The 27,360-nt window shown below is 35.2% G+C and overlaps 1 protein-coding gene and 1 long non-coding RNA gene across 3 annotated transcripts; both read right to left on the bottom strand.

The window, feature by feature from the left end:
• Positions 1-701: 701 nt before the first annotated feature.
• Positions 702-2,564, bottom strand: LOC126710209 (uncharacterized). Of its 2 annotated transcripts, none has more exons than XR_007649598.1 (3): positions 2,114-2,564; positions 1,731-1,925; positions 702-947 (listed from the first exon to the last, which is right to left on the bottom strand). It is a non-coding gene; the product is annotated as an uncharacterized LOC126710209 (long non-coding RNA). The 2 variants fall into 2 exon arrangements; XR_007649597.1 differs by having other exon boundaries at positions 1,731-1,809.
• Positions 2,565-7,915: 5,351 nt separating this feature from the next.
• Positions 7,916-9,304, bottom strand: LOC126710207 (heavy metal-associated isoprenylated plant protein 39). Its single transcript, XM_050410588.1, has 3 exons — positions 9,106-9,304; positions 8,601-8,676; positions 7,916-8,362 (listed from the first exon to the last, which is right to left on the bottom strand). Exons 1-3 carry the CDS (start codon positions 9,109-9,111, stop codon positions 8,115-8,117), a joined length of 330 nt encoding a protein of 109 aa, XP_050266545.1. The 5' UTR covers positions 9,112-9,304; the 3' UTR covers positions 7,916-8,114.
• Between the last annotated feature and the right edge of the window lie 18,056 nt (positions 9,305-27,360).

The following is a 27,360-nucleotide window of genomic DNA, read 5'->3' as shown; positions in this document are numbered from 1 at the left end:
CTTTGAATTCTGCATTACCTTTGTGTTTTAACAAGGAGAATCTACCTGAGGTTATCCTCTTTGCTTGTGTGGTAGACTCCTATGTTGTAGTATCTTCTTTTTCGTATGAATGACATTAAGTTTAGCAAAAAAAAAAAAAAAAAAAAAAAAAAAAAAAAAAAAAAAAAAGTCAAGTGCAAGATATATTCAAAGCTTCATGTACCAAATTTTACACACTTGTTATCAAGAAAAGGTTTTGAAGTATTCCATAACCGATTGAAGACAACGAATTTTGAAGCTAGCAAGGCTAATTTTTCAGTTTTAGTAAAGATTTAGATTTGATATATTCTTAGCTTGTAGGACAACTTTGACAAGTGCGTGCATAATTTGTAGTAGCATTTGGATAGTTTTCATAGTTGGCTTATGAAGGTACTCATATATGTTGGTTTATTATATGTACATGTTTGAGTAGTTTTTAGTCAATCATTGTTCATAAATGTGACAAGTTATTTTCCCTTGAAGCATTGCAACTATGTATGTACCTGTGCATGACAAATTTTCCCATTTATGCGTTGTTTTATAGAAATCATAAACCAATGGAATTTGTACCACATACATGATCACATGGTCAAAGTATCATAAAAAATAGAGCAATTGCTTCAAATTGATCAATTTTGATGTCGAATGAAATGTGATCCAATAGAGTAGACAAGAAAGGAATATAATAAAAAATGAACAAATTTTATTAAAATGTACACTTTGGTCACATAACAAGAATTCCATTGAAATATACACTTTAATTACATGATTATAATAACATGAAATTTCTACAATTGTTGTGCCTATTGCTTGACTACGCATTCCACGTCTTGCTTCTTGACTATACATTCCATCCAAAGTCCACAACTTTCAATCTTAGCTTGATCACTTCGACTTGCCTCATGTTAAACAACTTGCCCATTCCATTCCTACAAAGGAGAATTTACACACACCCAATTCTGCAATCAGTGGCATGACAGGAAAAACAAAGAGACACTCACAATATATTTCCTAAACCTTTCATAATAGAGTGAACAATTAAAAATAAAATCAAAATCCATGGAAAAGCACATACATTTACATAACAGTGTGATAAACCAAAAAAATGGAACCAAGCATTCTAATAACCACAGCATAAAATACACACAGATAATTCTGCACTTGGTGTTTCTCCTGGAACCATGCCTTTCTTTTAGGTTGTCATTTTCATGTCTTTTTTCTTAACTTATGCAAAGCATTTGCATATGGAGTATTTTCCAATAATTAATTCTTCACTCATCCTTTATCTTAAACTAGCTTTGCTTCTGCCATTTATTCTAAAAAAAATTAGCTTTGCTTATGCTTTTCCTTTTTGTGTTTTTTATCCTAGTCTCAAGAAACTTGGGCATGGAATAAAAAATATAACCCATAAATTCCATTGCTTTTAGAACAAATTTAGATCAAAACAATCCATAAATCCCCCAAATCTGAACAATATAGAGGGTCTATAAGGCCTACAATTAAATGGGTATTACTAGTTCCAATAATACACATCCACTCAAACAATGATCTCAAAAAACAACAAATTCAGCTCGATAACCAATACCGCCACACCATTATATATGCAATTATTCCTATCCCTGCATATTTCCCACATTACACCTACAAAACTCTTGTTCAAAACACAACTAAAGATAAAAATTTTTGCTTTGATAAACAGAAAAGAAACTTACACTAGCGCCATACGCAGCCGATTGAGCCGCATACGATTGCTGCCCAAACGCATTGCTCCCTCTCGAGGAGTACATGGTTCTTTCACAAACACAGAGATCAAAACATAAATCCCATTGCTTTTAGAACAAATTTAGATCAAAACAATCCATAAATCCCCCAAATCTGAAACACCCCACCAAGCTCAAAACCAAAAGCTAAAAAAAAAAAAAAAAAAAAAAAAAAAATTAAAACACACACACAAACGCAAAGAAACCGTTCTATAAAAAAAGAAATCATATTTAGCACGAATAAATCAATCAAAAATAGCAGTATCATAGCTTTTTTTTTTCCTTTCATTTTTTCAGCAACCATATCAATAAAAAAATTAGAGAGAGAAACTTACTGGGCAGTGATTGTTCTAGCGGAGCAGTCCAGTGATGCTGGGTAGTGCCTATGCCTGCAAGTGGGCGGCACTTTCCGCTGATGCTAGGTTGGTGTGAGACATAGCCCACACAACAAAGTGGCTTGGCACGATGGCTGGTGGCACCAGCGACACTGAGGACCGTGGAATGCAGAGAGAAAATCCTTGGAGAAGAGAGTTTGAAATTTTCATATGGGTTTGGTGAGAGAGAGTTTGAAAGAGAGTCTGAAACATTTTCAGTGGTTTGTCCGGTTGAGTGCCTCTAGTTTAAGTGTTTAACCTGAGTTAAAGTAGTTTAAATGTTTAACTGGGGTTAAGTGTGGTGTTTACATTTAAATGATGTGGCATGTTTTTGGCCCTTGATAATTTTCAAATAAATCCCCACCGTGAACTGGACCCTCTCCATTTCAAAGGGAAATGGAGAGGATCCGGATCCGCCATATAGACCATGTTGTGATGCTAAACAGTGGAACTGTGTGAGGTTTTTCCTGAATCAACTGCACAAGATCAGAGAAAGAACCCGAGTCAGCTTGTGGGTTCCACAAGTCACAAGCATGTAAATCACTAAATCCCACGCTTGTGGAACCCACAAGCTTGTAAGAAGCCCGCCCCCATTGAGTGGACTCATGTGATAGTTTTTGGTTTTTGGTACTCTTTTAGTTTTGTTATATATTAAATTCACTAAATCCCACGCTTGTGGAACCCACAAGCTTGTAAGTTGTAAGAAGCCCGCCCCAGTGAGTGGACTCATGTGATAGTTTTTGGTTTTTGCTACTCTTTTAGTTTTGTTATATATTAAATTTTGGGGGAAAAACAATTTCTCCTTTTATTTTTGGATAGTTTGCAATTTACCCTTTTATTTTTTAGATCAATCAATTTCTCCTTTTATATTTGGGAAATAAGCAAATACTCTCAATTTGTTACTTTCTCAGTTAAATCCGATAAGTTTTTTGAATAAATTATTAATTGTATATCACAAAAAAAAAAATGTTGAGGATTGTATTGTTGTTTTTTTATATTACATTTGTAATTATTGTGATTTCATTGATTTAACTAAAAAGTAACGAATTTGGAGTATTTGCTCATTTCCTAAACGTAGAGGAGGAAATTGATTGGTTTGAAAAATAAATAAAGGAATTGTGAACTACCCTAAACATAAAAGGAGGGGAAAAAAAACTTTTTCCTTTTAAATTTCTTACTAATATTTTTTGTTAAAGACTAACACATTTAATGACATGATATACATATATTTTATAATTATCATGTACATTTTATATGTGATTAATTTTGTTAATTTTAACTGAAAAAATAAAAATAAATGTCTAATTTGTTACAAAACTAAAGTGTAGGGTTTGTTTATTCAAATTAAAAGTCTAAGAGCCAAATTGATATTCACATTAATGTCAAAATCGAAGTATGATATTTGTAAAAGCTACTAAAACTTAGGACTATACACTCACAATGATGGCAGGGCAGAGTGTTATATTTACAGAACAAAAAATTTGGGGGTCTAGTGACTAGTGTTACTACCTTCTTCTTTTTTTAAAAGGAAATAACCCCTTATCCTATACTTTTAGTAAATCGAATTCACATACCAAACATCCTCCTTTCTTACAAATCCCATAATTATGGTAAATTAAGGGTTTAAAAAAAATTGATTTCACACTTCAAAGTTCAAATATGCTCCTTGCATATTAATAGACAATGAAAGTGTTTCCAAAAAGGGTCACTTTATTGAGAAGTTCCCATAATAATACATTTTTCATCGAGAATTTACAACAACTGAAACTTCAACTCATGCCCACACCAAACGAGATAACTCAATTGGCGTAGGATTTGTAATGATCTGGAACATCGGGTCCAGTCTTCTTTTCCGACCTTCCTTCAATCGCAAAGGGCAGTGTCTTAACGTCAGAGATTTTTTTAAGAGAGACAAAGCCTAATGTATGGATGAGATAAGACAAATGTATTAGTAGCCTACTTTGACAATTCTTAGTCTTAATGACAAGCCAGCAAAGATGACTAGTTGATGTAATAATATATTAGTGACCCCAAGGTGGTGGAAGTCTTATAGTCAACTACCTCGTCCACTTTGTCTTACCACAATACCACTTGAGTGTGAGTTGTGTGGGATGTATTAGCAGTAAATTGGCGGGGCCATCTTGTACAGGGTTAGAGAATTCAAGGTTTAGATCACCCAATACTGTCTGTGTAAATTTTCATGGTTACTTAGTAAATTTATATATCTTTAACTTGATTGATGCTAGTAATTTTAAAGTTTAGGTTGCGTTTGAAAAGTGAGTTTAAAGTCAGTTTATTTTACTATTTCACTTATTTTTGTTATTATTCATGAGTCTCACTGTACTTTTTAATACTATTTATAAGTCCCACAATACTATTTAAACTAACTTTTATAGTACTTTCAGCAAAAATACAGTTATTCAGTTGAGAAAGAAACTCTTGACCATTTCATAATATACAGTTATATCATATATTTCAAAGCTGTGTTGTACTGTTGTTCCTGCGGCACATACCTAACTGCTAGCATTTCAAAATTTCCACTGCTTTATTGCAGAAAGTGCCATTGTCACAGTAAAGATGTAAAGAGAGTTAGTAGCAATTATTAATCAAAAAAAAAAAAAAAAAAATCAACTTTGTAGATATTTGTTAGATTAACTTTTTCTTTTAGAGATTCGACAAGATCTCAAGTTCTCAACCTAAAAATATAATATTTGCTCAATAATTATTGCCTTTAGTATTTGACCACCAATTGATTTTTCTATATATATATAATCGGGATTCAATCCTAAAGTTCCTTATTAACAATAAAAAAAATATTACAAATTAAATTAACTAAAACCCATATTTCGTTCTTTTTCCGCTCTTATCCGCCTTTTGCAATTAATTAATAATCAGTCATTTTCTTGCTCTATTATGTGGCATCAAAGGATAAGAATGGTCTAGGAAATCAGATAGGTTTGCTTAAACAACCGAAGATTAGTTAGAAATAGGTGGATGAAAGCCAACGAGAGATGACATCATGGGACCTGTTTTGTCTAATCACTATGACTCCATCGGAAAATAAACAAAACCATGGCACTGACATGAAATGGACATGCATGGATTAAGATTGTAATTTATTCACTGCTATTTGTTGGGTTTCCCTTAGTTTTTCTTTTTATCTTATTGCAAAAAAGATTGATTTTTTTTTTTCCAATAAGAGCTTTAAAAGCTTTATGCCTGTATCAAAATAACAAGTGTCCGTTAAATAGATTAACATTGTAATTTATTCACTGCTGTTTTGTTGGGTTTCCCTTAGTTTTTTCCTTTTATCTTATTGCAAGAGAGATTGATTTTTTTTTTTTTTTTTCAATAATAGCTTTAAAAGCTTTATGCCTTTATTAAAATAACAAGGGTCCATTAAAGTTTCTGGGCCATTTGGCCTGTCATAGTTCAAGCATGAATTCAAAAGTGTTAATTGTCTATAACTAATGAAAGACAATTTGATTTGGGCAAATGCACTGTATATAAAAGTATTGTCCGCTTGCTTGGATGTTGACTGTTTTTGGCAAAGGATGGGTTGAGGTTGTGGTGTGGTTATTAATTTTTTCATTTTTTTCGCTAAGTAATAGTGCCGTAGTAGGTGCTGAACCAATAGCTTTCAAATTAATTTTCTTTCTATTTTATAAAAATAATCTATTTTTTCTAACTATTTTCTAAGACACCCACGTTTGGCTTTCTATTTTAAAACTTTATTTTATTTTTCATTATTTCCTCCACTTTTCAAACTACCCAATCCGCTTTTTGAAAAATGAATAAAATATTCATTTGAAGGCTACAATGTTTTTTTTTTTTTTTGGGGGGAGGGGGACATCGTAGCTAAATGGCATTTTGGCTAATGTATAAAGAAGTTAATGTGGATGTTTCTATTGGGTTCGTTCCCTATATTGAGATCTTATGCTATTTCAGATAACCCAATGTAAATGCTCTAATCAAGCAAGAGTAATAATTTTTATACATGACATATAAGTCAAAATAATAATTTTTTTTCTCATTTTATTAATCATCTCACCTAATCAACTTCATATCATAATCACCATCTAACTCATTAGTTCAAATAGTACCTTCCCATATACTAAGTGTGTTGGAGAGCAGAAGAGTCTTAATTCGAGATTCATAGAGTGAGGCATACTAATAGATATATCTCTAAGTTCATCCTATTTAGTTCAACCAAGCAACCCAAAAATTTTGTGTCAAAAACAATTCCATCGTAGTTGATATTTACTTTTAACAATTTCGTTGGAGATGGGTAGTTTTTACTACCATTTTCGGTTAAAATATTATTTAACCTATTTTTTCATTAATTTTCATTAAGTGGGGGCGTTCAATTAATTGAACATGGGCACCTAGTTGACTCTGAATGAGTCAAGTCTTTGGAGATTGTATTCATCCAAAAGTCTTCATTTATTTTCGTTTTTTCATAGATTCACCGTTAGGACTACGAACTTTTCCTTCAAGTTCAAGTTTCAAATTTCAATTGTCAATTCAACCCAAACTCCAATAGAAAAGAATAAAATTATATTTTAAAACATATGGAAGACTCCACGGTATGAGCTATGAACATATTTCAAGTAACACTAATTTCTAATTATTAATAACTTTTTGAGGGCCCAACTTTCTTTCGTAAATTATAAGCATGCTAACTAATATTTATGAGTTTGGTCAATGGGTGTTTTTAGGGTGAGACGGTATTTCATATGTTGGGCGCATGAGACTTATGTCTCACTGACATGTGGAGTTGTGGATCCCACATCTGTGAGATTGAACCATAGATTTCTTACTCGATAACAAGTTATTTTATCAGTGGAACTAACTAAAATCCACCATAATTTGAAGTTTTAAAATAACATAATAGAATAGAATGGATAAATCATAAATGGATGAAATAATATTGAATATGATGTATTTTCTATAGTGTGTTTAGGATTTACAATTATAAACCTTCACCTTTTATTTATTTATTTTCCCCAAAATATGAATATAATCAATACGTCATCTCTTAAAGGAATACTAGCAAGTGTTATTTTACTTTTAGAAAGAACTCTTAAGAGAAAGATGGATAAAATATTCTTAAAATATAATTTTCAATCCATTCTATTTCCTTCATTCCTCCTTTCAAATTAAAAAAAGGAAAAAAGAAAAAGAAAAAGAAGGGTTTGAGGCTTAGGGTTTCTTTCTTGGATATTGGAATTAAGGATAAATGAAAAATGAAAAATGAAAAATGGAAGATGATGTCAAAGGTTTAAACTGTACCCACCGGTCTCACTTAAGAAGGTTGGAAGTTTAACATTCTAAACTATGTCACACACTGTTTTAGGTATATCTACATTCTAGACCATCATATTTGTCACTAACTTGTTCGTTACACAAGTACATGACATACCCAAATGCAACTTGCAAGAATGGTCGTACACTACTGTTTCTTTTATTGCTTTTATGTAGTGCCAGTGGGGTTGTTAATCTCAAATGGTATATGTTAATCTGTTAAATAATATATTCTATCAGCATCATCAATTATCATGTCTGGCTTGGGATACTGCTATGAGTACCTAAAAAAAAAACAAATTTTTACTTTTTTTTTTTTTTTTGGTGAAATACTTTTTTTTTTTTTTAAATACATTATCGTCCACACCTTTGTTGTTGAGCTAATGTTATAGGAAATCAAAGTTCCAACTTAATAAAAAATTTAAATGAAAATATATCAAATGCTAAACAAGAAAGCTCTTCTACTCCAAAATTCATTTATTGTTTTCTCTCAAGTCCACAATAATAAGTTTTATGGACCATTAATTAATACAATTAAGTTCAATTATACACAAGAGCCCCCCATACTCAGCATTATTTCCTATAGGTTCAGAAAATATATCAAATTCATCACCAAATTAAGCATTCATTTCTCACTAGTTTCTCTCAAATCTCACTCTCAGCATATGACACAATTATTTGGATTTTCTTCATGAACTGGCATGTAATAGACCATGGGAGGATAGCAAACTTTTGGTGTCTCTTCTTTCTTGGGCTCTTCTTTCTTCTTCTCCTCTTTTGCTGGCCCAACAGACACAATTTCAGCGTACCAACCTTTTCTTAGTTTGCAACAAACAACCACAGGGTCTATATCCCCTGTTACAGTCATTTTTTGGTCCTTCATGTTCACATCGATTGAATCAATACCTGCAAATATTGCAGAACAGAGCAAAAGTTGATTAGGACTATAAATAAACTGTAAGTTTCATTCAATTGGGCCTAATTCAAATGGTTGAATGAAGTAATTCACTCTGATCTTTTTCACAAAAATTTAAAAATCTTGAAACAAAAAATGACCCAAATGACTAATAGTCTAGTACGTTTTCTTGGCTTTGCCATTAACCTAACAGAGATAGTGGTAAACCGGTTTGAAAAAAATCAATACCTGAAATGGTGGAAACTGCTTTCATGGCCTTCTGTTTATCTTTGTCATCGTGTAAGTTTAGCTTCAACACAACTTTCTGCAAGAAAAATAGAAACTTTGTATGTCAGAGATAGGAAACACTGAATATGACCATGACCAAAACGAACACAATTAAAATTTGCAAAATTCATTCTTTCAAATTTCAATTTCCAGTCAGCTTAAGAATAGTTCAGAGAAGCTTCATAGAATTAATAATTTTATGAGCCATGAAAAGAGCAACGAAGGAAATGATCACCATAAACAATGAATTCTGAAATAACAAAACCAAAACTTCATCGACAAATCTACAGTATAACAGGTGCCATGCAAGTTTTATTTTATTTAAAATTTGGAGAAAACCCCAAAAGAGATAAAAAACTCTTGAAGTCCATCTATGAGCATTAAAAAAGATAAAAAAGAATTCAAGCATACCAAGATTACACTAATAAAAAATTTATCTAAGCCTAGCATGGAGGGGAAACCTCACCTTCATTTTCCTAGGTCCAAAGTTCTGACCTCTAATAAAAAATTATCTAAGATGCAAACAAAGGCACTGATTATATAAGAAGAAGAAGAACTAAGAAGGTGCAAAGAAAGAGAAGATTTTGAGACTTCGAAGAAGAAGAACTAAGAAAGTACAAAGAAAGAGAAAATTCCAAGGCTTTTCCTTTGTTTTACAATGTTTGCAAAATGGAAGGGCTTTTAAATATAATAGGCAGGTCTAATGTAATGCCAAAACAAGTCAAAAAAAAAAAAAACAATAAAATATAGTCTGTGTGTAGTTTACTGGTTCTAGAGGAAAACCAATCAATCTTTGAACGCCGAAGCCGAGGACCAAGTCCTAGTGGTGAAGGTTTACTTTCTCATAGTACTGATTATTTTCTCAAAAAAAAATATACTAGTAGGACTACTAAATTTATGTTTGGTCATTCTCAAAAAAAAAAAAAAAAAAAAAAAAAAAAAAATTGTGTTTGGCCAGGTTGTAATCGAGATTGGTTCACTGGATTATTGTCGGTTACCCACTTATGTTACTGGGATCCTTGTATTTGTAGGGCTAAGGTTAAATTATAGTTAAATGTGAGAGATTAATTAGGGTCTCTCATAGTTGCATTTTGTGTAAGGGGTTGAATACAAGATATCTCTCACATGAAGATAAACCTCACAATTTTGAGACCCACCATCATATTAATTAATATTTAAAACCGTCACATGAAGATAGACCTCGCAATTTTGAGACCCACCATCATATTAATTAATCTTAAAAACCGTTATAAGGAATTAATAAAACCTCCAAAATTGTCTATGGTCTTTGTGATGCCTCAATTGGTTTGATATATATATATATATATATATTTATATATATGATAGAAATTCTACTCTACTTAATTTAAGTATATATGTGTGTGAAGCTCCTTTCTAGAGACTTGAACCTCGACCCTTACTTCCCCACACTCTACAAGCATTTATACTTGTGGAGTGACTATCGCACCAAGAGTGTGCGGTGGTAAATTGGTTTGATATTGATTGAATGAGTGTTGTGTGAATATGTCATCAAGCATTTACTAAATTGATTTGGGCTCTATAAACAAAGATTCTCATTATAACTAGATTATGATACCATAATTTGTGTCAATTTGATTATTTGAGTGTGTATTCTATATAATTTCGCTCAAGAAAAATCAATTTAGCTTAAGCGAAATTCATTAGTGAAATTCATTAGTCTTCAATTCTCTTAAGATCTTCAAGGCAGCTCATGGCTGACTTTACCATAAACGAAATACACCCAAATCCAAATATTTGAATAAAACCCTTATTTTGATAGTTGACACTAATAAACATAACTTTAAGAAATCACTAGTGATACATAATATGTATCATAGAATAACGGGACCTTAGTCATGATTTAAAAAAAAAAAAAAAAAAATCTATCTTAGTTATGATTTCAATTCAAGAATCTATATCTCGACTGGTCATTATTTCTATTTGTATTACATTGCCTTAGGGTTCATTTGGATATCGCTTATTTTGCTAAAAACTGAAAACATTGTAGTAAAATAATTTTTAATTGTGTAAATAGTGTCGTTGACCAATTTTTAATGAAAGTTTTGTTTAAAAAAAGAGATTTATGGATCCGTGAACAGTGCACAAGACCCAATGAACAGTGCATAATCATATGAAAATTAACTTCTCAAAAAAAAAAAAAAAAATGCCAAAACGCCAAACACTGGGGACCAAAAACACAATCCAAACAAGTACTTAATATTGTTATTATGCTTAAATCGAGTTTGCCGTGTCAAATTTTTTGTCAGCATCTTTTGTTGTTGTTCTTCTTCTTTTTGTGTATGCGTGTGTATATATATTCTGAAAGTTAATCTTGTTCTTCTTAAAAGTTACTACAATATTAAAGTTTTCAGGCCTACTTCAATCTCAATCATTCACCAAGTGCCATCAAGATAATTACATTAATTCATCTGAGAAGTCAGGTGCAAATTCTATATATACTTCTTTATTGTATATGACAGATTATCAAAATTATAAAAAAAAAAAAAAAAAAAAAAAAAAAAAAAAAAAAAGCTTTGAAATTTAGAGTTAATAATGTTGTGATAATCAGACTTATTAGTGTCTTTTTTAGGCAATCATTATTTAATCAATTATGCTTAAGCAAGTAGTCCGTATTTTTTTGAATGGGAAGTTAAGCAACTATTGATTAATAGTACTTTCCTACCATTGAACTTGTCTTCATTCAATATGTATTACGCGTTTGGCCACTAATAAGTCAATGAATACCTAATGCTAGATGAACAAATTTCACAAATAAACAACCTTAAGAGCTCAAAATTCAATATTGCATCATTGTGGTTGATCCAATTGTAGAAGTCAGATCCTTCTAGTTACACACCACGACCTGTAACTAGATTTACTAAACTTGTATAAGTTGTATTTGCCCACGAATGGACCAAATGAGAGGTTGAATAAGGAAGGTTCACTTCATTGGGGCTTTTACATTTTCAATATTTTTGCCAATTGATTAAAGAAAGGCAAATCCACATGTTAATATTGCTTCTAGGTTGCGATTGGATCCTTAAATTTGAATTTTACAGTAATGGATTTGGAATGTTTTGATTCCAAATGTTTAAAATTTAGAATTCCTTATTTTGGATGCATTTTATATCTATGATGATTTGAAATTATAAAATTTAAAATCTACAGCAGTATGTCGTAAGGATTTTTAAAATATGGGTTTAGAAGTTATTTCAAATCCAAAAATTTCAAAGTTTAAAATTTTTTGTGTATTTATCAAATCAAAATCATTGACATTTTTTAAACTATCCAAACAAGGATATTTGAAATTTAATCTTCAAAATTCAAATCCACATGCTTAAATCTTGCCATCCAAACTTACCACTAAATAATCTTGAGACTTCAACCTACTTTTATTTATTTTTGGTGAAAAGGTAGATTAATAATTAAACAGTACAAAGTCTAGGTAAAAATTACTCCAAGCATCTGCATCAGCAAACAGCAAATTTCAACTTACTTTAATTGAAGCACTTTTGTACTTACTAGTATTACATCAATCTTTTAATGATTTCCCAATTAGAGACATCTTTGTGCCACTGGGCCTTGTAGCCTAGTGGCACCCCATTCCGTTGTGTACTTTTAGCTCGGGGTTCTATCCCCGCATTTACCCAGCAAAAATATATATATATATATATATATATTTTTTTTTTTTTATAGACATCTTTGTAATTTGTGATGCAAAAGTAAAGACATTTCATTCCCAAGTAGACAATAACTTGAAATGGGTGCATTGTTTTTTTCCAAGTAGTTTATACCTCTTACGCTTCTAGCTGTGGCTGCGGCTGCTGCGTGGTCCTAAATTTTTGATTGCTAGGAAAACTCTACGAAGTGTGGCATTGAAAACAAAAGGTTGCCGTTTTCATGAGAAATATGTGGATGATCTTCAATTTGTAATTTGTATTAATTGGCTTTTTATAAATTATGCTACGCTGATTTTCAAGGTCCAAACTCATTCAGATACATTTTTTCAAAAATAAATAAATTGAGCCCAGTCTATAATTAGTTTTTGACAATTAATATTTAAGAGCCTTATATCATATTTAATAAAGGGAAAAGGGAGAAAAAGAATGGAAGGATAAGCATTTACTATGTTTGGTTGGATGAAATGGAGGAAAGGAATGAGAAAAATTATAACACCACAATTAATTTCACGCTCATTTTTACAACTATCTTATATGGCCAACTATGAGTGATAGAAATAAAAGTAATAGATCCATGTAAAAGTAACAAATTGCCAATCACAGTCTGATAATTGTGGAAATAAGTGTGGAATTAGTTGTAATCCTAAAATAACCTTCATGGAAATCATTTACTATTATTTATATTATTTCTTAAATTAGGAAGAGAGAAAGAGAAAATGTGTGTTCCAAACTCTTAATGTTAAATGCTTCAATTATTGTAGGATTCACAAATTATTTTTCCTAAAGAGTTGTGATGTTAGTATGTTACAATTAATTGCTCGGTTGACATGAGATTGAATTCCTGTAAATATGAGAAAAGTTAAGGACGTCACTGTGATTCCGATTGCCAACCACCAATACTCTCCGGTACTTAAATTAGTAACATCAATTCTTCTTTTAGGAAAATGAAAGTTCATTTTTAGGTTTTGACTTGTTCATAGTGGGTTCGTTGTGTTTATTCCCCATTTAATATTGTTTTTCATGGTTATTCATTAGGAGCAAAGTTTGGATTGGTATCTAATTGCACTGAACCCGTCATGATGATGACACGTGCTTGTTTTTAATTACGTACACGTGTCATTATCCCAACATATTGGACTTAAGCCAAATAAATTCATGAGAAACTGTTTTTTAGAAATTTTGCTGCCATGATAAATATCACGATTATTGTGATATTTAAGAGCCTTATATCATATTTAATAAAGGGAAAAGGGAGAAAAAGAATGGAAGGATAAGCATTTACTATGTTTGGTTGGATGAAATGGAGGAAAGGAATGAGAAAAATTATAACACCACAATTAATTTCACGCTCATTTTTACAACTATTTTATATGGCCAACTATGAGTGATGGAAATAAAAGTAATAGATCCACGTAAAAGTAACAAATTGCCAATCACAATCTGATAATTGTGGAAATAAGTGTGGAATTAGTTGTAATCCTAAAATAACCTTCATGGAAATCATTACTTATTATTTATATTATTTCTTAAATTAGGAAGAAAGAAAGAGAAAATGTGTGTTCCGAACTCTTAATGTTAAATGCTTCAATTATTGTAGGATTCACAAATTATTTTTCCTAAAGAGTTGTGATGTTAGTACGTTACAATTAATTGCTCGGTTGACATGAGAACGAATTCCTGTAAATATGAGAAAAGTTAAAGACATCACTGTGATTCCGATTGCCAACCACCAATACTCTCCGGTACTTAAATTAGTAACATCAATTCTTCTTTTAGGAAAATGAAAGTTCATTTTTAGGTTTTGACTTGTTCATATTGGTTTCGTTGTGTTTATTCCCCTTTCAATATTATTTTTCATGGTTATTAATGAGGAGCAAAGTTTGGATTAGTGTCCAATTGCACTAAACCCGTCATGATGATGACACGTGTTTGCTTTTAATTACGTACACATGTCATTATCCCAACGTATTGGACTCAAGCCAAATAAATTCATGAGAAACTGTTTTTTAGAAATTTTGCTGCCATGATAAATACTATCACGATTATTGTATTGTTTTGGCCGATCTGACTTGTTTATGTATACTTCTTTGTCGATTACATTTGCATCAAGTTGGAAATCTATAGGTTAATGATGCTTTAGAAAAAATTCTGGTTTTGAACGTTTTATGATTTCACAACTAAAGACATCATTGAAAATTTCGATGCATTTCAAATTTTCCACATTCCAAATAAGGTGTTTCTTTACCTTGAAATTGATGTATAGTTTTCTTTTCCCATTCATGATGCATATTTCTAGCTTATTTTGATTGATTGCTAAGAAAAGTCTAGAAATGTGGTTTATACTGTGCTTAGAAGCTTTTGAAAAAACATAATGAAATAGAAGAATACATAATAGTCAGTTATATATGATGGTTGAGATAAAAAGAAATTGTATTTCAAACAGAATAATAAATCACAAGAAAATAGGAGAATGATGCTACGTTCTAAACTTGGACTAATGTGATTTCATTAATTATGCAAAACCGATGTTTAAAGTCCAAATTCAGCTAGATATATTTTTCATATTAATTGAGCATATTTTATTACTTATTAATTAATATTTATTAAAATTTTCATATTACATTAAATTGGGAAAAGGGAGAGGAGAAGAATAGAGGTATACAGCTTTTAATTTGAATATTTATTGCGTTATCTCCCACAACATTCAATTAAATGAGTTTTTTTAGAGTTTTGTAACTTAATTGATTGATATCTTTTGGAGTTTTCAAATGAGACATTTAATGTTTAAATCTCTCACCCCATTGTACCTATTAAGTTATAAATAATAATAAAAAATTAAATATTTATTTGTTTGTTTGCTTTTACTACTTTCTAAATGAAGTGAGAATGTGATTATCTTTTTTTTTTTAACGTCAATTTCATCTTTTATATCATGCATATTTTGTCTATCGTAACGTATAAATTGCAAAGCTTAGTAACGTAAGCGTGTAACCAAGTTAAGGCATTAAAGTGGTTGGATGTATGTTAGGATTGCTTAGGTGGGATGTGGTGTTAATATGTTGATTTGTCCACTATGTGGAGTCAATATTCAGCATGCCCCTTACCCCTGGGTTAAAGGGCAACCCCACCTACAATGGATGGGTAGCCCACACATCTCAAAAAAAAAAGAAAAAAGAAAAAAAATAAATTCTATCGAATGGTTAGATGTTGCCAAAAAGTTCTATTGCTATTTTTAGCACCATAAACTATAAAATTAGGGCTATATTGGTGGAGTTAAAATAGTAATTTTTTAGCTGTGCATTGTAACTCAAATGTTAAAAAAAATGGATAATTATACTTTACCCACCTGTGATTTGCCTCTAATTTAACTTGCCTACCCGTGGTTTCAATTTCAAAACCGATATCTAAAGTCCAAATTCAGCTAGATATATCTTTCATATTAATTGAGCATATTTTATTACTTATTAATTAATATTGATTAAAATTTTCATATTACATTAGATTGGGGAAAGGGAGAGGAGAAGAATAGAGGTATATAGCTTTTAATTTGAATATTTATTGCATTATCTACTGCAACATTCAATTAAATGAGTTTTTTTGCTAAGAGTCTTGTAACTTAACTGATTCATACTTTTTGGTGTTTTCAAATTAGACATTCAATGTTTAAATCTCTCACCCCATTATAACTATTAAATTATAAATAATAATAATTGTGGGGCCTGAAATTTGGAATCCCGGCCCACTTTACATTAATGGCCCAAAACCCAAGCCGAGCCCTACTGCCGAGGAGGTATGAGGAGAAACCCTTGATGGCCCAATAATATAGCCGAGGACAACCTCACGCTCAACGCCTCACAAAACGCCTGAAGAAAAGGACAAACTCAGTACAAGAGCAGTACAAACTAGAAAACTGCCAACACCATAACGTGGAGCCCAGCACCTGACAAACTCATACCCCATATCATGCTATCCAGCTTTTCCCAACCACTCTGACGTGAAGATTGATAGGACGAGTAACTGTCCCAAACAAGGAGAAATTGACACATAAATGAAGAAGGGAAATCGAATACTAGTATAAAAGGGAAAAAATGAGGAAAAAGAAGGGGGGAGGGGGAAAACACCCGGAGAAAGAAGGAAGAAAAAGGAGGAATGGTGAGAATGTAATGCTCCTCGGACTAATTCCGAGGAGTCAAACTTTTCAAACTACATTGATGCAAGGCTCTGCTATACAGTCCAAACTCATCTTTGTATGATCGCTCATGAAACCGGGACCAGACCGAAACCCAGTGCCCAAAGGCAGGCCTTTCCAAACCCACTCTCTACAAATCATATTGTTCGGACCCTTTACACACGAGCCCAACGTCATCCTTAGGTCGTTAAAAAACGTGTCCCTACAATTGGCGCCGTCTGTGGGAAGGCTTGCGCATTGGCCCAGGTGGCGGTGGAGTCAACTCTCTAGCAAGTAGAGGTTCGCGGGGTTTCCTCCATCTCCGGCGACATGCAGTTGTTGCTCCGACATAAATTTCTGCTAGAGGCTACGCCCTGGAGTGCCAACGGCGCGGGCAGCTCTAGGGGCTTCCGGCCTCAAGCCAACTCTTCCCGCCATGGTCTAGGGGCTGACCTTCAAAAAACAAATAAATACAAAGAAAAAACTACTCAAAAGAAAAATTACCAGTTTTAGACAGAATCAAGACCTTGCATAGTCCTCGGACTCAAGCCTATGGGGAAACCAAGTACTCAAAAGAAAAACTACAAGTTTTGGACAGAACCAAGGCCTTGCATGGTCCTCAGACTCAAGCCTATGGGGAAACCAAGTACACAAAGAAAAAACTACAAGTTTTGGATAGAACCAAGGCCTTGCATGGTCCTCGGACTCAAGCCTATGGGGAAACCAAGTACTCAAAAGAAAAACTACAAGTATTGGACAGAACCAAGGCCTTGCATGGTCCTCGGACTCAAGCCTATGGGGAAACCAAGTACACAAAGAAAAAACTACAAGTTTTGGACAGAACCAAGGCCTTGCATGGTCCTCGGACTCAAGCCTATGGGGAAACCAAGTACTCAAAAGAAAAACTACAAGTATTGGACAGAACCAAGGCCTTGCATGGTCCTCGGACTCAAGCCTATGGGGAAACCAAGTACACAAAGAAAAAACTACAAGTTTTGGACAGAACCAAGGCCTTACATGGTCCTCGGACTCAAGCCTATGGGGAAACCAAGTACTCAAAAGAAAAATTACAAGTATTGGACAGAACCAAGGCCTTGCATGGTCCTCGGACTCAAGCTTATGGGGAAACCAAGTACACAAAGAAAAAACTACAAGTTTTGGACAGAACCAAGGCCTTGCATGGTCCTCGGACTCGAGCCTATGGGGAAACCAAGTACTCAAAAGAAAAACTACAAGTATTGGACAGAACCAAGGCCTTGCATGGTCCTCGGACTCAAGCCTATGGGGAAACCAAGTACACAAAGAAAAAACTACAAGTTTTGGACAGAACCAAGGCCTTGCATAGTCCTCGGACTCAAGCCTAACGGGAAACCAAGTACTCAAAAGAAAAACTACAAGTTTTGGACAGAACCAAGGCCTTGCATGGTCCTCGGACTCAAGCCTATGGGGAAACCAAGTACTCAAAAGAAAAACTACAAGTTTTGGACAGAACCAAGGCCTTGCATGGTCCTCTGACTCAAGCCTATGGGGAAACCAAGTACTCAAAAGAAAAACTACAAGTTTTGGACAGAACCAAGGTCTTGCATGGTCCTCGGACTCAAGCCTATAGGGAAACCAAGTACTTAGAAGAGACAATACGGGGATTGGACACAACCTGGACGTTATATGACCCTTAGAATCTACCCCGCGAAAGAGTTCCCCATTGATAAGTGAGCTAATCCCAAGGCTGCATGGATTCCCCAGCCTATCCTCGGATCCTCGGTACCAGAGGAATTGGTGCGACTGCAATATAATGCCATACGTGGTCAGAACGCAGTTAGAGTCCCTCACTGCTCGGTTGCCCCCTCAGATGAATTATTTAGAGTTTATCGTTCTCGGACGGTCTCCTCGCATGTATTACGGAATATTTAGCTGTTATCTCGGTTAGTTTCCTGAGTTTAATTTACTGTGAATTATCGTTATTATGCCTGGTAATGTCGGTAAATTAGAATTAGTCAGATTATGTTTCAAGGTTTCCTACTCTAAGTATCATTGAAGAAAAACACACATGGAGCACACCCATTCACAAAGTAGTTGTTGCAAAAAAGAAAAATATTCAAAACAAGTAAATAAATTTGTCTTTTATTAAGACAAAGAAATAGTACAGCGTACAATGAAAAGCTGGAATAAGCTTATATTAAAGCTAACTACATAAGCGAAAATAAAGATACAAGAGAAGAAAGAGAGCCGAGGAAGTAGTACAGAGGAGAGGTTGGCTGCTGTCTCAAGACGTTGTTCAAGGAAAACCATTCCTCAACACTTTTACATGCTTATAATTCAAGCAGCCAAAGAGTCCAACTCGGGGCCTGCACCGTTGAAGAAAAGGCGTAGAGAGCCCGACTTCGGGCTAGCGGAGCTGAAAAAAAGGTGCAGGGAACCCAACTTGAGGCCAGCACCGTTGAAGAAAAGGTGCAGACAGCCGAAAGTTGATGGGCCTTCATGGAACCACGCCTGCAGTATTGCAGACGGCGCTGATGGCGGAAAACCTTTCTTTTGACACACCAAAAATCTGGTTTGACTAGAACCTGCTTCGAATTTTGACTGAAAGAGGGGAGGGTACCGTTCCCACCATATCCAAGCTGGAGGACACCTTAAATTTGTGCCTCCCCTGCCCAGACCACATCACTTTAAGTCTTGGAAGGGTCCGGTGCCTCTGTGGTGGGTGAAGTTCCTCCACCTCTACCCAAGCCTCAAATATATGGCACTAAGGGAAGATGACACTGAAGGTGGGAATTGGTTATGGACAAAGAGTTATGATTCTAAAGAGAGCAGAAGGGTTTATATGCCAGGAGAACAACCACCTGTCCTACTTATATAAAGGGTAAGGAGGGGTCATTTAATTTAATTTGAGCAGATTCCCAAGAAACGCCGCAGACAAGGCAGCTCTGGCACAATTTCCAACGCTATCCACCACCACAAGATTTAAAGGTCCTCGTGAAGGCGCGCCTCGAATACTGAAATGACAAAGGGCACTGCGCGGATGAAGAATAAAGTAATGCCTCTTAATTCGGCACATCTCCCATGCAAATGGAAGGACACAAGCAGCAGTAAGGCACGGAACTCGAACAAGTCACGAGGTGGGCTCAGCATCACCAAAACCCTCCTTCCCAACTAAAAAGTTGGGAAGCAGGATTTCGAGGGGCTATTGTGGGGCCTGAAATTTGGAATCCTGGCCCACTTTACATTAATGGCCCATAGCCCAAGTCGAGGAGCCCTACTGCCGAGGAGGTATGAGGAGAACCCCTTGATGGCCCAATAATATAGCCGAGGACAACCTCACGCTCAACGCCTCACAAAACGCTTGAAGAAAAGGACAAACTCAGTACAAGAGCAGTACAAGCTAGAAAGCTGCCAACACCATAACGTGGAGCCCAGCACCTGGCAAACCCATACCCCATACCATGCTATCCAGTTTTTCCCAACCACTCTGACGTGAAGATTGATAGGACGAGTAACTGCCCCAAACAAGGAGAAACTGACACGTAGATGAAGAAGGGAAATCGAATACTAGTATAAAAGGGAAAAAATGAGGAGAAAGAAGGGGGGAGGGGGAAGACCCCCGGAGAAAGAAGGAAGAAAAAGGAAGAATGGTGAGAATGTAATGCTCCTCGAACTAATTCCGAGGAGTCAAACTTTTCAAACTAAATTGATGCAAGGCTTTGCTATACAGTCCAGACTCATCTTTGTATGATCGCTCATGAAACCGGGACCAGACCGAAACCCAGCGCCCAAAGGCAGGTCTTTCCAAACCCACTCTCTACAAATCATATTGTTCGGACCCTTTACACACGAGCCCAACGTCATCCTTGGGTCGTTAAAAAATGTGTCCCTACAATAATAAATTAAATATGTATTTGTTTGTTTGCTTTTACTATTTTCTAAACGGAGTGTGAATGTGATTATCTTGATTCCTCGTTAAGAATTGCAAATTTGCAATCAACATTAGGTTAAATATTGAAGAATATCATATTATTTTCAATTTGATAATATGATTATAAAAAAATATTTTAATGTAAATAAAAAAGGAGAGAGAGAGAGAGGGAACAATTATTGTCTTAAAGCGTTTTTTTTTTTTTTTTTTGGTTTTTTGTTTGTCCTATTTTGCTAAGTGAATGAATGAGATAAATAAATTTTTTGAGCAGAAATAGAAGTGGATGAGACTAGCTCTTTTTATATTTATTTAATTTTACTGAGGCTGAGAGCCTGAGACTAGGGGTGCTGGGCCCCAAACTAAAGGAGTGAATAAGGTTGTATGAAGGGTTACGCAATTTAGATATTAGTGTAATTCAATTCTATTTACGTGAAAATAACAGCTACCTAATAATTTTATTTATCACATGACAATTAAATATTGCCATTTCTTTTTTTCTTTTTTTTGGATAAATATTGTCATTTCTGATTGGTAAAGTTTATATCATGCATATGAAATTCTATCGAATGGTTAGATGTTTCCAAAAAGTTCTATTGCTGTTTTTAGCACCATAAATTATAAAATTAGGACTATATTGATAGAGTTAAAGTAGTAATTTGTTAGTTGTGCAATGTAACTCAAATGTTAAAAAAAAAAAAAAAATCTATATATATATTTTTTATCTTGTTCATATTATATGTTAGATTATTTATTATATCTACACTATTATTTTATTGAATTGAAAGTTAAAATAAAATCATTTTGACACCGCCAATACTGATACTTATGTCTTGCGTAGTAAGTGCGCCTCTGCCCGTTTGATACGTAAATTTTGTCATTTGTGGACTCATTTAAGTTTTTGATTTGATGTCGGAATTGGATTGCTCTCAATTGCCGACCATCCTCACTGGTCCACATCTAAGCCAACTGTTCAAACATGCTTACGTCCACACAGGTGACGAACTCGATCATTATCTTTGCATATGTTATTGTTATTCTTCTTTTATCTTTATTTCCTTTTACTGATAAACAAATATTTATTTGAAAAAATAAGAAGAAATAATCGATTTTTAAACAATTTTTTATATATTTTATAAAAATGGTATCAAATTTTTTTTTTAAATAGTTTATTAACAAATGATTTGAGAGTACTCATTCACAGGACCCCTATTTAAATTCAACTAATAAAGATTATAGATTCCAACTAGTTTAGGGGTATTGTTGATATCCTTTAATCCATAATTCAGTACTATTTGGATGGGCTTTTTTTTGTTATTTGTTTATTTTGTTTTGTTCCCTTAAAAAATGTTTTTAAAAATAAGTTATATAAAAATACAATTGTAGAGCTCAAAAAATTAATAAATATACAATTGCGCTTTAGAAAAAGTCCAATTAAAAAAAAAAAAAGTAACTAACCAAATAAATAAAATAAACTTCACCAAACAGCTCAGTTGATAAAATCTGTTATTATTACTTTTTGGAATTGAATCATACCTGTACAAATTTTTAATTTTTTTTTTTTAAAATAGGATAGAATTTTTTTTTGAAGAACCAAGATAAGATAGAATTTCAATATATAGCAATAACTTGATAATTGCTTTTTACAATTAGACTAAGACACTAAATAATTTTTAGTATATGTCAGGATTGAATGTTAGATCTTTTATTCGATGACAAAAAACTTTACTAATTGAGCTAATTTAAATATCTTATTCGAGAAAAAAATAATTAATTTACAAGTGAAGCTAACCGAATCCAACAATATACTCTACCATCTTCTTTTTTTTTTTTTTTTGATAATCTGCAATGCACTACTGAAAAAATACGGAATAAGGGGGATAATCTGCCTTACAAACATCCAACAAAGCAGGGGCGAGTTATCCAAAAAGAAGAAGAAAGCTAAACGAGATTCTAAAGAAAATCTAGCTACGTGGTGTGCCACACCATTACAGGTCCTACTAACCCAAACAAGAGAACAAGAAATAAAACACTTTACTAAAGCAAGGATGTTGAGTAGCGGGGTGTGAATTCTCCAAGGGTAAGGATGGTTCGGGGTGTTGATGGCGTCGAAGCAGATCTTGGTGTCCTTTTCGAAAATCACGTGGCTCAATTTTTCTACTTTTACAAGCTGAACTGCCCATAGCAAAGCTTCAGTTTCCACTTGGAAGGGAGATGTTCTCTTTATCAACCTTGCCCAGACTTTGAGGGGTACACCATGGTGATCACGAGCCACCACAGTGATAGTTGCTTGAGAGTATGAAATGGCAGCATCTACGTTGATATTAATGCTATCTATAGGCAATGGGAACCATGAATGCACGAGTGGAGGTGGGCGGGGAGCTATCAGTGGGGTTTAGATTGCGGAGTATTCAATACATCTGGATTGGATCAGACAGGTGGATAATCTTGTATACTACGTTGCAAAGGTTTATGGGTCTGAAATGATTTACAGTAGAAGGGTTAGAAATTTTGGGAATAAGGACAATGAGAGAACAGTTTACCTCCCTTGGCATGGTCCCTTTAATGAAGAAGGAAGTGACTGCATTGGTAACGACATCGCTAACAGTAGGCTAGCACTACTTATTGAAGATAGTAGGGAAGCTATCCGGACTAAGGGCTTTAAGGTCTTGCATGCTGAAAAGAACGGATTTAATCTCATCAGGCGTGGGCATTCTGCAGAGCTTGGAATTTTCGTCTTTTGTGATACATGGGAGGACAAGATGCTCGAGATGAGGGGAAAAGTCAAACTCACTTTGCTGAAAAAGGTTCTTGAAGTGCTCAAGGAACGCAGTTCTAATGGAGTTGCCCTCAGTGATTCATAAGCTATTATCATCCCATATCGCATCGATGCTATTTATTTTCCTTCTGATAACTGTGGAATGATGGAATTTGGTGTTTTTGTCTCCTAGCTTCAGCCAGAGCTCCCGTGATTTTTGGCACCACAAAGTTTCGCTCTGTAGGAGCCATTCTGAGAGTTCAACTTGAAGGGATGCTTTTAAATCCCCTGAATGGTTTGTAGGTGGCTCTTTTTGGATGGCATTGATGCATTGGATCAGGGAGTTAATCTTGTCTTGGCACTGTCCAAACACTTCCTTATTCTACTTCTTGAGCGCATCCTTGGTGGTAGCTTGTTTTTTGCATAACTTGATGAAGTCTAAGCCACGAGGTTGCTCATTCTAGGCGTTGTCAATAACCAAGTAGCAGTGGTCATCCCTTAGCCAAGCAGCCTCAAATCTGAAATGTTGGTGAGCAAAGCAGGGTAGAGGGTTGGTGTCAAGTACGATTGGAGTGTGATTAGAGCTAATGGCACCTAGGAGGGTCATTGTGGCTTTCGAGTATGCTAACCTCCATGATATATTACCTATTCCTCTATCCAATCTTCTCTTGATTGCGGCATTTCCCCATTTGCCCTTTGCTCAAGTATATTTACCACTAGAGTATCCAAGATCAATGGCTCCGACTTCAAACATCACTTCTTTGAGATAGTTGGTTGAGGAGCTGCCTTTTTAACCTCATAAGGCTTCATCTTCATTGAACACAAAGTTGAAATCTCCAAAACACACCCAGGGTCTTTGATGGGATTCAAGCGAAGCCAGAAGATTCTCTCATGCTTTTTTCTTTTTTGAGAAGTATCGGGGGCCGTAAAAGCCAACCATGAGCCATTCGTAGGCAACGTCGCTGATTTTGACTGCAATGAGATTTTTGTTGTATTTTACCTCCTTAACAGATAGCCTAACTTTCCACAGACACAGAGCTCACCTGCTTTACCTCTTGCTTCAACAACTAACAGATGATCAAACTTGATGGAGCTTCTAACAAACTCCATTCTATTAACAGTAGCTTTAGCTTCGAACTAGAAAATTAAATCGGGCCTACCCATTTTATTTGAGCCTTTAAGGCTCGAACTATCGAGGCGTTGCAGATGCCCCAATAGTTCCAACAGAGTAGTTTCTTGGGGACGGTGGGGGCTTGATAGGGCCTACCTCCTCGGCTGTAGAAGTAGATGAATTGGGGTTAACATTAGGGGGTGAACAGACTTCAGATAGTAAATGGTAGAAAGACTTATGATTATGAGCTTCATATTCTGCTTTCCGTCTTTTCTTAAGAATGAAATATTCTAAGCTCGACTGTGGGATGAAAGCAACGGTCTCTGGGTCGAAATATACTGGCTCTGGTCCGCTAGCTACCTTTCTTAGATGTTTGGTGAAGAAGCTGAGTTCTTTTTCTGTAACTTTCCTTTTCAAAGGATTTGGTGGGGGTGGTATTGTGTGTGGTGGGGTAAGGTGCTGGGTTAGGAGCTCTTGGTTGGCTTCAGTGGCAAAGGAACTCAGAGGTGTGAGGTGTATAAGAGATTGGATAATTAATGATTCAGAGGTGTCTTTAGGAGATTGTGGATGGATTGGGATAGGAGTGTTAATTGGGCTTGTAACGACCCCACCCCACCAGTGTAGTTATTGTTTGCTTTGAGGTCTCATACCCCTCACGGTTTTGTTCTCCCCCAAAACACACAGTAATGGGGGAAAAAACCTCTACACATTGAAGGGAGGTCATTTCTTATAAACACATTCTCATGTGCTTTTCTAGGCGATGTGGGATTCCATGGAATGCAAGACCCCCCTTTTTGGGTCACTTCAATCCACCCCCCTTACAGGCACACGCATCCCCGCATGTGGAGCCCACACTTCCGGTTAGGGCATGACTCTGATACCATTTGTAACAACCCAAGGAAAAGCGCTAGCCACATTTGCGTTATACCTTAAAAGGACTAGTCACAATTGAAGCTCATTGTAATTGTTAATAAAGCCTAGATCTACCCAGTAAATACCCGATGTGGGACTCATCACATACCCACACTTATCATACAATCAATCAAATTGGGGCATCACAGGGCTGTTAGGTCGTGGGCTGATGAAAGGGGTGTCTGCTTTTCTATAAGCCTTAGGTCCACTTGCACTAGGGTTAGACGGATTAGGTTTCGGAGGCCTCAGAGTGATACTTTGATTGAAGGGGCCGCTTGGGAGTTGGTCCCGATGGATAAGACGTGGTGGGGTATAGCTGTCCCTAGTACTGTTTCCAGCTCATCTTAGGTGTGCGTCGTTGGGGCAATACTATCTGTACTTATTGATGTAGTGGAGGTGGGAATGTCGTGGGGGTGCCACGTATTCTGTGTAGGTGGTGGCCTAGTACTATGCTCTGGATATGTGTTGTACGTTGTTGGCAGTGCCACCCCAAGTACAATGTCATGTACAGAGCTTCTGCTATTCTTCGGTGGATTTTCGGGTGAAGCTATGACCATGTTGGAGGCGTCGGTTGGGTGCTCAAAAACTCCAAGTGGTAAGTTGTCATGTCTGGGTTGGAGCCATGGTCCGACAGCCTTGAATCTAGCACCGTTAGGGTTGTAGAGCTGGAAAAGGGTGCTCGTACATGACCTTTCTTCATGTCCGATAACCCCACACTTATAGCAGATGTTTGTGAGTTTCTCGTATTTTAGTTCGATCCTTGAATCACTATTATTTGGGTGGGGGAGGAAGAAACTTGGGAAAAGTGGCTTCTCTATTAGGATGTCTACGCGAATTCTTAGAAATTTTTTTCATGCACCGCCTGGTTCACCAACTAGATCCACTTCTGTAACTTCTCCCAATCACGAGCCTATCCTTCTCAGGTTGTCCTCTATATTCCACAAGGCGGGGAGACAGTGGACTTGAACCCAAAAGGTTGATGAGGAAAATCGACCTCTTGCCAAGTGATGTCTAGGCTCCATTTTTTGAGGATAAGGTGTACACCCTTTCAAGACCATGGTCGTCTATGATAGGCTCTGTGTGCGTCTACTTCGTGATGGAATGAAAACATGACAATGTTTTTATTTATGCGTTCCACCTCCAAGGGATAGACCGGGTTCCATGCTTTAAAGGCCACATCCTTGTCGTAGGTGAGTCCTATGTCTTTGTTAGTGATAAGTTTGGCAAGGAGGATGAGGTTTGGTGAGGTTGTGGGAGCTTGGCTTAGAGGGAGCTCTATTTTGGCTTCTTCACAGGTGACTTTTTCTGTGCGTGATATGAGGTCGGAGACCTCCATGATGGATCTGGGATGGAGATGATAGCTTTTGTGTGGGGAGGATATTGTAGGAAATGGTGGTTGAAGGTGGAGGTGGGTGGAGGAGGGAGGACAGGTGATAGCGGACATGGTTGTCGGATTAGGGGAAAGGTGAGGGGGAGAGAGTACTAGTGGGAGTATGGAGAGATTTTTTTTTGTTATCGCTTCCACTCCTCCACTATCTTGGAACTTCATAAAAACATATTATAAAAATATGATGTAGAACACGATGCAGAAGTAGATTACTATGCTTGACTATTTGTAATGAAATTATTATTATCAGGTTCTATTGTTCGAGGTTGTATGTATGTTATCCTCTCTCCAACCAAAGTATTAATAACAATAATAATGATAATAAACAACACGGCATTATAAGGCATCAGAGAAAGATATATGTTAGAGCAAGACTTAGGAACAGTACTTAGATGCTGTTTCTTAGATTACCTTCTTAAGATTCAGCTATGTGAATTTTTTCTAATGGGTTGAAAATGTATTTTTTAGTTAAATAGCCATATGACTAAATCTGAAGAGAGGAACCTAAAGAACAGCATTTAAGATACTATACCTAAGTTTTGTCCTATATATTAAATAGTCATATATCGTTATCATCGAAAATCCTTCTAAGATATCAAAGATAACCCTTCTAAGATATTAAAAACAGAAACTAGTTAGCCAAGCCCAGGTATTTTGTAAAGAAACAATGGACTGCTACATTTATCATTAAATAACCACAAGCATCAGTTGACTTCCCCTAAGAAACAAAAGCCATACGTACATATGTCAACATTTGTACCATATGATTGCCATATA

Source organism: Quercus robur, chromosome 12 (genome assembly GCF_932294415.1).
Source record: "Quercus robur chromosome 12, dhQueRobu3.1, whole genome shotgun sequence".
NCBI lineage: Eukaryota > Viridiplantae > Streptophyta > Magnoliopsida > Fagales > Fagaceae > Quercus > Quercus robur.
This window is presented reverse-complemented; position numbering and strand designations above follow the sequence as displayed.

Coding starts and splice junctions, on each gene's coding strand:
- LOC126710207 (XM_050410588.1), bottom strand. Junction 8,363..8,600: donor AGCAGTTTCCACCATTTCAG/GTATTGATTTTT, acceptor CAATATTTGCAG/GTATTGATTCAATCGATGTG.